This window comes from Lissotriton helveticus, chromosome 2_1 (genome assembly GCF_964261635.1).
Source record: "Lissotriton helveticus chromosome 2_1, aLisHel1.1, whole genome shotgun sequence".
NCBI classification, from domain to species: Eukaryota; Metazoa; Chordata; class Amphibia; order Caudata; family Salamandridae; genus Lissotriton; species Lissotriton helveticus.
Window position 1 is genome coordinate 486,500,483 of NC_136059.1, and position 12,145 is coordinate 486,512,627.

The 12,145-nt window shown below is 43.9% G+C and overlaps 1 protein-coding gene across 1 annotated transcript in view; it reads left to right on the forward strand.

Annotated features, from left to right (window-relative positions):
* Positions 1 to 494: 494 nt before the first annotated feature.
* LOC144820127 (uncharacterized) overlaps positions 495 to 12,145 on the forward strand; it is an 88,211-nt gene continuing 76,560 nt past the window's right edge. The window contains exon 1 of the mRNA XM_078677763.1: positions 495 to 686. Coding sequence (XP_078533889.1) covers positions 495 to 686 — 192 coding nt within the window. The remainder of the gene's footprint in view (positions 687 to 12,145) is intronic.

Below are 12,145 nucleotides of genomic sequence, written 5' to 3' on the forward strand. Positions count from 1 at the left end.
TTGATGTCCTTGTCCACTCCACCGAATATTTGACCCGCACCTACTCGGACCATAGCCCTTTATTATTGCCACTCCGCCCCCGGTTCCTGCGTGGCGACTTAGTCCTAGTCCTATGACCTTGGATTCGCACCATTCGCAGACTCACTGAGTACAATAATTGACACATATTTTACAGAGAACACAGGCACGGCATCTACTGTCCTGGTTGAGTGAGAGGCTTTTAAGGTGGTGGTGCGGAGCAGACCATTGGGATACGGAGGTAACTCCATAAAGAACTAACAGAACTTGAGGGGGACAATCAGGGGCCAGACCCTAGGACCCATGACCAACTACTAACCAAGTGCAAGCAATATGACGAGGCTCTGGATAGGCTCCAAACCCATGATTACAGAGCATATATGGATAAGGTGCAGAGCGAGGAAGGGAAGGCCGGGTGGCTCCTTGCTTGGCTTATAAGACCGGAGTCACGGGGTTCCTCTATCACTCGGATTACTATGCCCGGGGATAAGACTGAGTTTGATCCGGATAGGATTAATGGCACCTTTGGGGCATATTATGAGATGCTGTATTTGGCGCCATTGGGCCCATCGTGTGAGGAGATTGCCGCCTTCCTGGCCCTTTTGGCCCTGATGGAAGTTGAGGGCGACATTGAGGTTGAGCTGGGAGACCCGTTTACCCTTCAAGAGGCAAGGGAAGCCATAGCCCTGCTGGCAGCAAGGAAAACACCAGGCCACAGATGGCCTGCCTGCCGAGTTTTATACAAAGTATAGAACTGAATTGGCCCCTTGCCTGGTAACCATGTATAACGAGGCCCTTCAGGTGGGCCATCTGGGTGAATCATCATAAGACGCATTTATTCCTAGAGGCTGGTCCCTCCCCTAGACCCGGGGACCATTCTGACGAGCATAATTGGACGTTGACCTCCTTTCGGTACTTTGGTATCCAGATCTTCCACTCCCTGAAGGATATGAGGGAGGGCAACTTGGGGAAGGCATTGTGCTCACTGCGCTCCAGTGTGGCCTTTTGGAGTCCACTGCAACTGCCCTTGATGGCTAGAATCTCTCTCTCACCAAGATGGTAATGTTGCCCCGATTACTGTACTTTTTTGATAATTTACCAGTCTTGATGCCTGCGGGCAGGTTTAAGCCACTGATGCCCTGGTGCGGGACCTTATCTGGGCAGACAGGAGACGCAGGGTCTCGCTGTGGACGCTGCAATGCCCCGATGGAGGAGGGAGAACTGGGGGTGCCAGACTTTGAACTATAACAGCTGGCTGCACAGCTATAGTGGCTGGCGCAGCGGCTAGAAGGGGTTCACCAGGAGGGTACATACCTGATGGAACCAGGCCAGAACCCTTGTCTACTAGTGGCCAAACAACTGAACCCGGCCACGAAGGTACTCTATACAACGACTCTACAAACCACCACTCTACGGTGCTGGTGAAGGTGTATGGGCCGGCACTCGATAGGTCCGAGATATACACCGGTGCTGCCATTGGTAGGGCTCCCTCATGGCGACCCGCAGGTGGTCTTTGGGGCAGAGCTGTTATCGGCTTGGACTGGGGCAGGGATAGACACGGCAGGGGATTGCTTTCAGTTTTGGTGCATGCTCCCTTTGGCTGAACTGGTGGAGGGATGTGGACTGCCTCCCGGACCGTTTCTTTTGTATGAGACACTGGTAAAGGTGTTTGAACAGCTGTGGGCCATGGGACAGGAGGAACCGGCGATGCATGGGGTTCTTCACTTGGTGGTCACACTGGGCACGGCCGGGCACCAAATTAAGTGGTCTATGCATCCTTGATGGGGGCATCCCCGTCCCTGTTGCTAGTTCTACGGGGGAAATGGGATAGATATCTTGGCAGAACACTCACTGACGCAGAGAGGAGGCATGTATTACGATCTCCCAAAAAGGTCTCCCGTAACTCACGCCTTAAATATTTACAGTTTAATTATGTCCATATGACATATATGACTCCACATCGCATTAAGGTTGCATTTGGGGGTGAGCCTAGGGAGTGCCCACGATGTTGACAAATGGATGCGGATTTCCTCCACATGACGTGGGGCTGTACGACTATACAACGGTTTTGAGACGTAGTGGTGAAGAAACTTGCTGAAACACTGGGCCGGGCACTGATTCAATCGATCGAGGTTTGTCTTCTGGGGCTGTTTAAAAGACCGCCAAATCCTGAAGTGGGGAGTCGATTTATCGACCTGGCCCTGGCATTGGCCAAGAGGCGATTCGCGATTACTTGGAAATCTGCGAAGGGACCGCAGTTTGGGATTTGGGAATCGGAGGTCTTGCGCGTGGTGGCGGAGAGCAGGGCACTGCAAAAGGAAGAACAGAAGGACATGCAAAGGTTTCATATTGCAGAAGCTTGGAGGGAGGTACTATTTAATTGGGAATACCAGAGTTGTCCTAATAGTGAGGACGAGGAGAGCGGGACAGCCCCAACATAGAAGAACTCATCATGAGAATGTACAGTGAGGAGAAAGAGGACTGCAGGGAGCGTGTCGACTTGATTCCTGACCTGGACCCAGGCTGACCCCAACCGCTCGCTCTCCTTGACTGACGTCCACCTCTTGAGAAGCGCTCTCTGGTCGCTTACTGCCCTCCCCCTCCCTTCCCCTCTTTCTAGCCCCCCTTCACTGTAGATATAGCTGATTGATGTCAATCATGAATGTGCTTGATCCCGACAGCGGATGGGTGGCTTCACCCGACCGGGCCAATGATGAACTTCTCCCTCCCGGATGCAGTGTAGTAATAATAGTGGCGGTGACCGATAGGAATGGTTTTGTTCTTGTTTATTTATGTTTAATTTAATGTTTTCTTCTTGCAAAGGCATACGAACATAGGTTATATTAGCTTAGACCACAGACACCTGGCCTTTCGCTATCAAGACTGGGTCCCAGGGATCGGAGATAGGAACGACATGGGCACATTCAAATGTTAGACTGGGTAGTGTTGTAATGTTTGCGCTATGTGCCACACACACCGCATAGAAATTGTATCGATGGAATGCATGGTTCGATTCATAGCTTATTTTCCGCACGGTGTGGTATACAGTTCATATAGAGCCCAGAGCCCACTGCCCAAACGGACAGATATTATATACATTGTAACTGTTTTGATATCAAATTATGTATTTGTACAAGTGAAAGTTTTAAACATGATAAGAAATGCCAATAAAAATATTTCCAACAAAAAAAAAGAACTTTTTGATGGATCTACAAATCATATTGTAGGTTTTGCGAGAGTGAAAATAAAACTCAAAGCAAGAGTAGTTCAAATCAAATTATATGCAGCTGTGAAAGGAGTAAGTGTGTTAGGTTGGAGGATCAATGGGAATTGGGCATAATGTTGAACCCCAGAAGTAAGGAACCTGTGTTACTGGTCATTAATAGTCATTAGAATAGTGTAATTGATCAGTTTCCCAATGTGTTTTGTGATAACATTGGGAAGTTGACTGACTATTCACATAAGATTAAGGTAAAAGAACAAGCAGTACCTATGAAGCAGAAGTTGAGGAGCGTGCCAAGTAATGTCAGACTTGAACTGAAGGAGATGTAGAAGGAAATGGTTGAGGGGGGCCATAGTTTTAGCACGCAAGGCGGATTAAACGTCGAGATTGTATTTTGACTTGAGAGATGTGAAGGCCAATATAATTGTGGATTCTCACCCCTCTGCTGAATATTAATGAAGTGCTATACATGCTGGAGTGGGCGAATTATTTTCCATGCTAGATTTAAGATCAGTGTATCACCAGATTGAATTGACTGAAGATGTGGGACTCTTAAATGCTTTCCTGATGCCACAGGGGTTGTACCACTTCAAAAGGATACCATTTGGTTTAGACTCAGTGGTGTCAGTATTCCAAAGAGCTATGTTCCAGATTTCAAGGATGTTTCCAAGATGATATTCTTATATTTTCTAAGAATCATCAAGATCATTTGGAACATATTCATGAGGTGTGTAGAAGAGTAGAGAAACATGTTGACCTTGAAAAAATCAACATGTAAATTGTTCTGACACTCACTAGAGTATTTGGGTCATACTTTATCTGGAGAAGAAGTGGTACCCAAGAGGTCACTTGTAGATGACATCATCAAAGCGCCAGCTCCAGACAATGAGAAAAAATTGCTTTCTCTTTCAGGGTTGTGTCAATATCACAGTAAATTCATTAAAGACTTTGCGAACAAGATGGAACTGTTACTTGTAAAAAAAATGCCCACTTTGAGTGGTCAGATAAATAGCAACAAGCATTTCAACAAATAACAAGCATTTGCAATGCAATAGGCCTCGCATTAGGAAAGTTTGAGCTATTGGTATTGTAAATGACAAATTTTTTATTTATGTGTTGGGTTTGAAAATAGCGAAATTAATAGCTTTGTCATTTACAATGCCAATAGTTGTAACTTTCGCAAATGTGACACCTGTAGCATTTGTAATGCAATATGTGTTGTATTTACGTGACTTAGATGTATTGATATTACAAATAACAAAGGCTTTTAATGTTTTTTAATAATTAATACTTAAATCAAAGTTATTGTAATTTATAATGGCACTAGCTTAAACTTTTGTAAATAACTTTTGTGAAGATTATGTTCAGTGTATTTTACTGTGACGAAAATCCAAGAACAGAAGTGAATTATTAACATCTTTTTGTGACATTTGTAATAAAGCTTGAAACATTGAGAGAACATATTTGAACCAGCTGCTGTTGAATGGTTGCACAGATTGATGCTGTGGTGGCGCTGAGTGATGTTGTGGTGGCGACGAGTGATGTTGTGGTGGCGACGAGTGATGCTGTGGCGTTCAGTGATGCTGTGGTAGCGCATAGTGATGTTGTGGTGCCCCTGAGTGATGCTGTGTTGGTGCTGAGTGATGCTGTGGTGATGCGATAGATAGAGTGAGTGCGATAGATAGATAGAGGGAGGGCGATAGATAGAGTGAGGGCGATAGATAGAGTGAGGGCGATCGATAGATTGATAGATAGATAGATAGATAGATAGATAGATAGATAGATAGATAGATAGATAGATAGATAGATAGGTAGATAGATAGATAGATAGATAGATAGATAGATAGATAGATAGATAGATAGATAGATAGATAGATAGATAGATAGATAGATAGATAGATAGATAGATAGATAGATAGATAGATAGATAGATAGATAGATAGATAGATAGATAGATAGATAGATAGATAGATAGATAGATAGATAGATAGATAGATAGATAGATGGATAGATAGATAGATAGATAGATAGATAGATAGATAGATAGATAGATAGATTGAGGGCGATAGATAGATAGAGTGAGGGCGATAGCTAGATACACAGATAGATAGAGTGAGGGCGATCGATAGATAGATAAATAGATAGAGTGAGGGCGATAGATAGAGTGAGGGCGATAGATAGATAGATAGAGTGAGGGTGATAGAGTGAGGGCGAAAGATAGAGTCAGGGCGAAAGATAGAGTGAGGGCGATAGATAGAGTGAGGGCTATAGATAGAGTGAGAGCGATAGATAGATAGAGTGAGGGCGATAGATAGATAGATAGATAGATAGATAGATAGATAGATAGATAGATAGATAGATAGATAGATAGATAGATAGATAGATAGATAGATAGATAGAGTGAGGGCGATAGAGTGAGGCGATAGATAGAGTGAGGGCGATAGATAGAGTGAGGGCAATAGATAGAGTGAGGGCGATAGATAGATAGATAAATAGATAGATAAAGTGAGGGCGATAGATAGTGTAATTATGTGGTGTGTAATTATGTGGCACTGAGTGGTATTTGGAGTGTATGTTGCATTGTAATTATGTAGCATATAATTATGTGGCACTGAGTGGTATTGTGTGGAGTGTGTGTTGCATTCAGTAGAGTGTAATTATGTGGTGTGTAATTATGTGGCACTGAGTGGTATTAGGAGTGTATGTTGCGTTGAGCGCAGTGTAATTATGTAGCATATAATTATGTGGCACTGAGTGGTATTTTGTGGAGTGTATGTTGTATTCAGTAGAATAACTGTGTGGTGTGTAATTATGTGGCACTGAGTGGTATTGTTTGGAGTGTATGTTGCATTGAGTGCAGGGTAATTATGAAGCATATAATTATGTGGCACTGAGTGGTATTGTGTGGAGTGTGTGTTGCATTCAGTAGAGTGTAATTATGTGGCATGTAATTATGTGGCACTGAGTGGTATTTGGAGTGTATGTTGCATTGAGTGCAGTGTAATTATGTGGCGTGTAATTATGTGGCACAGAGTGGTATTTGGAGTCTATGTTGCATTGAGTGCAGTGTAATAATGGGGTGTGTAATTATGTGGCACTGAGTGGTATTTGGAGTGTATGTTGCGTTGACCGCAGTGTGATTATGTAGCATATAATTATGTGGCACTAAGTGGTATTGTCTGTAGTGTATGTTGTATTCAGTATAGTGTAATTATGTGGCGTGTAATTAAGTGGCACTGAGTAGTATTTGGAATGTATGTTGCATTGAGGGCAGTGTAATTATGTAGCGTGTAATTATGTGGCACTGAGTGGTATTTGGAGTGTATGTTGCATTGAGGGCAGTGTCATTATGTGGCGTGTAATTATGTGGCACTGAGTGGTATTTGGAGTGTATGTTGCGTTGAGCGCAGTGTAAATATGTAGCATGTAATTATGTGGCACTGAGTGGTATTTGGAGTGTATGTTGCATAGAGTGCCGTGCAATTGCTCATTGACAATTGTGTGTACTTGAGGAGAGATGGGAGAGGAGAGGGGAGAGAAGGGAGAGTGAGGAGAGAGGAGAGAGATGGGAGAGGGGAGGGGAGAGAAGGGAGAGTGAGGAGAGAGGGGAGAGAGGGGAGAGAGAAGAGCGGGGAGAGGAGAGAGGGGGGAGGAGAGAGAGGAGAGGGGAGAGTGAGGAGAGGGGAGAGTAAGGAGAGAGAGGAAGGAGAGGAGAAGAGAGGGGAAAGTGGTGAGAGGGGAAAGTGGTGAGAGAGGGGGGTGGTGAGAGGGGAGAGTGGTGAAAGGGGAGAGTGGTGAAAGGAGAGAGTGGTGAGAGGGGTGAGAGAGGTGAGAGGGGAGAGTGGTGAGAGGGGAGAGTGGTGAGAGGGGAGAGTGGGGAGAGGGGAGAGTGGTGAAAGGGGAGAGTGGTGAGAGGGTAGAGTGGGTAGAGGGGAGAGTGGTGAGAGGGAAGAGTGGTGAGAGGGGAGGGTGGTGAGAGGAGAGTGGTGAGAAAGGAACTGAGGCAATGGTGGAAAGGTATTTGCCCAATGTCATAGAATTTCAGCAAATAAGTAAGCTGTGACTATTTCTCACCGATTATATGTTTACAACTCAGAGGCTAGGCATTATATATTTCCAAATAATCCTCACAAATAATTCATGCCAACACACAGCTTTCTCACTCATTTTAAGTGTGGATAATTTTTGAAATTCAAGGAATGGTGGCTGTATAAGTGCCAAGAGGACCCATATTGCATGTTGCGCCATCAGCCAACTATGGCTTTATAGCCTATGGTACTTCGCATTCTGGAGCTTATCGTTTTCCATTTAAAGTGTGGACTTGAACGTCCAAGAATGCACAGTGCTGTAGGTTGAAAAGCTAGGACTAGCTGAAAGTGTCACATGACTCGAGGTAACTAGGAAGGTATAAGACTATACTGGTGCAACTATTTTATGTTGAGAGTCAAGTTCTCTAAAAATAACATTGATGGCCCAATGTCAAAAATTCTCCAAATAAATATGCATATTTCAGCACAAAATAATGACCTCATATTATTTACATAATTTCCTTAAAGCATTCTTTCCATTTTGTAATTTGTCAATAAACGTTTCTTTATGATGTATGTGCATATAATGTATTTTAACAGAGATAGTAACGCATGGGATTTTTCAAATATTGTTTGTTTACCCAAGAGGTTTGTGGCACTTTTTACATGCTCCTGAGCAAAGTATGACTTTGTGTCTTTTTTCTCCCTTTCATAACCTATTTTTAGGAGATTAAACAGCATATTCATTGAAAATAATTGATGCTCATTTTCATCGGATAATTGAAAATATGAAAAAATCCCAAAAACTTAACTAAAAGATAATTGGTATCATCAAATCTTATGTTGTGTTCAATTATTTTTTAATATAAAAAAACAGTATTACCTTGCCCGGCTCAAAACGACAAGATCACACACATCGCGACAGCTAGTCAACGGGCATGGCACTTCTGAGCAAAATGGGGTCACAAAGCACAATGCAAAGACCTGACATGAATTTTGTTTATTTAACCAAATGGTGAAAGAAAAACATGTAAAATATAACTTTGCCCCCTGGTTCCTACGCCCATGTTGCGTTTTCAGGTTAATCCATTGTTCTAGTCTGGTTTTCACATTACATTCAGGTACTACATTGGCCACTCACACTTCACGTGGTCTGCTCAGACTGGTTAAGCAGCAGTGTTCACGTGTGAAACAAGCGGGCAGCTCTGTGTAACAGTCATCACAATTGCTAAACTATACGAGCTAAGGTAGCTTTTCTGGCAGCAGGCATGCAAAAGTGTCACTGTAAAATAAGGAGTGTGTATGCCATGGTGGATTTAACATCTATTCACTTATCACTCATGAAATATCCTGGTGGATAGCCCTGATACTTAAATAAACAGGCCTGACTGACTGACTTAATAAAAAGCACGGGGAGGTAAGCTAAAACATGTAGGGGCGTCTGAGTAGTATTTCTTTGGAGGAGAGTTGTATGTTTTGAGAAACCTGAAAGCTTCTGTTTGGCTTGAATTGCTACGTTACAGTAAAATGAGTGCTGCAGGGATCGGTCTATAACCCGTCGACGCAAGTTTCAGCCGAAGGCTCCGTGAGAGAATTTTACTAAAATAAAACTAATTACGTTCATGGAAGTGGGGAAAAAGACACGCAGATGAAGACGGAGGAGAGAGCTGGCAAAAGAGAAATAAATAAATATAGGTAGAGCGAAAGAAATCGAGAGAGAAAAGCAAATGAAGACAGAAGAGAGAGAGGGATGGAGAGAGAGAGCGGGAGATAGATGATGGCAGTAGAAGAAGGCGGGAGTGAGCGTGGTAGACAGAGTGAGGTAAATACGGAATGAAGGAAGACAGAAGAGTCGAGGTGAGAAACAGAACAGCAACAAGCTCTCGGCATTGCTGCATGGGGCCGGGGGGAGTGGCAGCCTTTAAAGTCTGATGCCTAGGCACAGACAAATGGTGGTGCGCGATGTGCACGCGGGGGGCGGGGGAGTGGCAGCCTTTGATGTCTGATGCAGAGGCACAGACAAATGGTGGTGTTATGTGGCTGGCGTGCACATGCCTGTCTCACATGAACTGCATGGGATCCGCAGCCGTTTTGGTAGACTTTTCTTTTCCACTTACTATAATTCTCACGAGCAATGCGCAAGCGCATTGGCAGGCCAGACCTAAAAAGGGGCATTGTTGAGACTACTACTTTAAAATCTTTCTGCATGGGTAAAGAGTGTATTATCAGAGTTGGTGCAATTTTGTATGAATTAGGGGGAGTACAATCTCAGAAATTTGGTAAGGAAGAGTGGAACGGGGCATTTACATTAAGGGTTCTTATTTGAAATGAGAGGAGATATTCTGTGATCAAAAAAGAGTTACTGGGGTGCATGTGTGTTAACAAGCATTTTTGATATTATGTCTGGGGTTATCATTTCATTTGGAAAACAGACCATATGCCATTTGTGAATATTTTGCCTCCAAAAGGTGGGTTGAATGCCACTGCTCACATTGAAAGACTTACTTAAAGACTGCCAGAATATAATTGTAAAGCATGTAACCTTGAAAAAACGTGCGGAAATGCGGTGATTGTCTAACCTATTAACTCCCCAACAAAACCTGTTGTAATCTTTTTAACCCCTTTTTTAAAACCGGTGACTTACTGGGTTTTCAATCGGCTTAATGTTTTGAACATGATGTTAATCTGTTGAAACTAAAGCTCATTCCTGCTACAATTTCACTGGGGCATCATTCTCCACCACTTCCGCTGCACTAACGTGGTCTAGTGGTTACGGGGGAAGTCAGCTGCTCCCTGCAGGGCTGATTGGAGGGGAGGGGTGAGGGACGAGGGACTGCATAATTAGTGCGCTGGAGTACACCCGTGCAGCAGGAGTGCTGCTGGCACGCCTAAGGCACTCCTGTCTGTGCCAGCCTGCGCCCGAATGGGACCAGGGACCAGGACCTCTGGTCAAATTCAGTCATAATCAGCGGAAGAGGTATGGGTGTTAGAGCGCAGGGATCTCTCCCCGGAACCACAGGTAGAGCTCATACTCTTAGCCGAGAAGCTGCTCACTACACAGAGGAGAGTAGACGAGAGGGCCACACAGCCCCAGATCCCTAAAGGCAAAGGCCATGTAACATTAAGGATCTACAGACACTAGTACTCAACACTCGATCCCTCCAGAAGCATAGCCTAGAGATCTTTACCCTCCTTCAAGAGGGGTCCCCTGACATCCAAGCAGTCACTGAAACCTGGATAGTAGCAGCACTACCCTTAGAGTACGATCCACTATGGCATAATTGGCAGGATGGGAAAAGAGAGGGGCAGCATTACTCTATAATAACCGGAGCTGGGCGACACACCTACTCCAGCTCCAGTCGTAAAAAGCTTTGGCATTAAAATAGACAACAAACTCATCATGTCTAACCAAGTGTCCTCCATGGTTGGGACCTGCGTGGGCCTGCTGAGGCAGCTGAGGAAATTGTCATCTCTCCTCTCATTTTCCACCATGCTGATGGTGGTGACCGCACTGATTGTGTCCCGCCTAGAATATGGCAATGCACTATATTGGATTGCCTGAAAAGCTGCTAGGCATACTGCAAGTAGCGATGAATGAAGGAGCTAGGTTGATCTTCAAGCTCCCCAGATGGGCACGGGCCACACCTCTGTTGCAACTGCTACATTGGCTCCCCGTCAAACAGCGAGCTTGATTCAAGGGCCTCTGCAATGTCCATAAGGCCCTTCATGGAGAGGCCCCAGGAGTCATCAAGGAGCGCGTAAGGAGACGTCCCCAGTTAGACCCTCTGGTCATCCAAGGGGTACCAGCTGGCCTGGCCACGGTTTAACACAACGACTAAAGGGGATTGAGCCTTTTTGGTCCTCATCCCGCAGCTGTGGAACAAGCTACTTGGAAACATTTGGTCAGAAAAAGCCTTCATGCCCTTCAGGAAAAAACTGAAGACCCTCCTCTTTACAGAGCTCTGGGCATAATGCATATGTTGACCTGGGACTAACAATCACTCCTTGGGGTGGGCCATGGCTACTATCTCTCAGCGTTTAGAGACCTGCCAGTATTAGGCACTTTACAAATCCCAATTAACATTAACATTAACTTTATTTTTCCATAAAATGTATCATGTAAATAGCATAGACACTATGAATCCATCTCAAGACATAATTATAGTGCAATGAATGGGACACAACTAGTGGGAGATATTTTGGTGCAATCATTTTCCTTGTCTGAGTAGTCCCAAACAACAATTAAGTCATAAAGCTTTCTGCAGTAGTAGATAAGTTAGGCACTAGCACATTTGTTAGCAGTCAATACAGAATTAGTAGCTATTATTTCAATGGTTTCACAAGCTCGATTAGCGTTTGCAGAGAAAGGTGGCGTCTGTAAGATGTTGAAATCCCAATGTTGTTGTTCATACATACCAGACAAGAGTAAGAAGATAGAAGAATTTGCAAAGAATGTTTATGACCTAAAACCTGAAATAGAGACCTTAGAAAACACTATTATGTTAGGAACCTTAGGTAAAGGGGCTTCTGCTACAGATAGCTGGCTTGGAAATGTTGGTAGTGGATTTAAAATATGTTTATTTGCTTAATATAAAGAATTTAGATGTTAACTAACAAAAAAGAAAAATAAAGAAAGAAAGGAAAAAGAGAGAAAAAATACAAATAGAAGAAAGTAAGCGTAAGGCTTACAAAGACTTGTAGGAGATGCAATTCTTAAGTTCACTTTAGAGATGGCTATTTTAGCCATCAGTGGTGCAGGCCTAAAAAATCATAAAAATGTTACTAGACCTGCAGGTTGAGTAACTTCAATAATCCACTCGACCTAACTGTAATGTGCTTGGCCGGTAAACTGGTTTCAAATTGTGTGATCATTGGC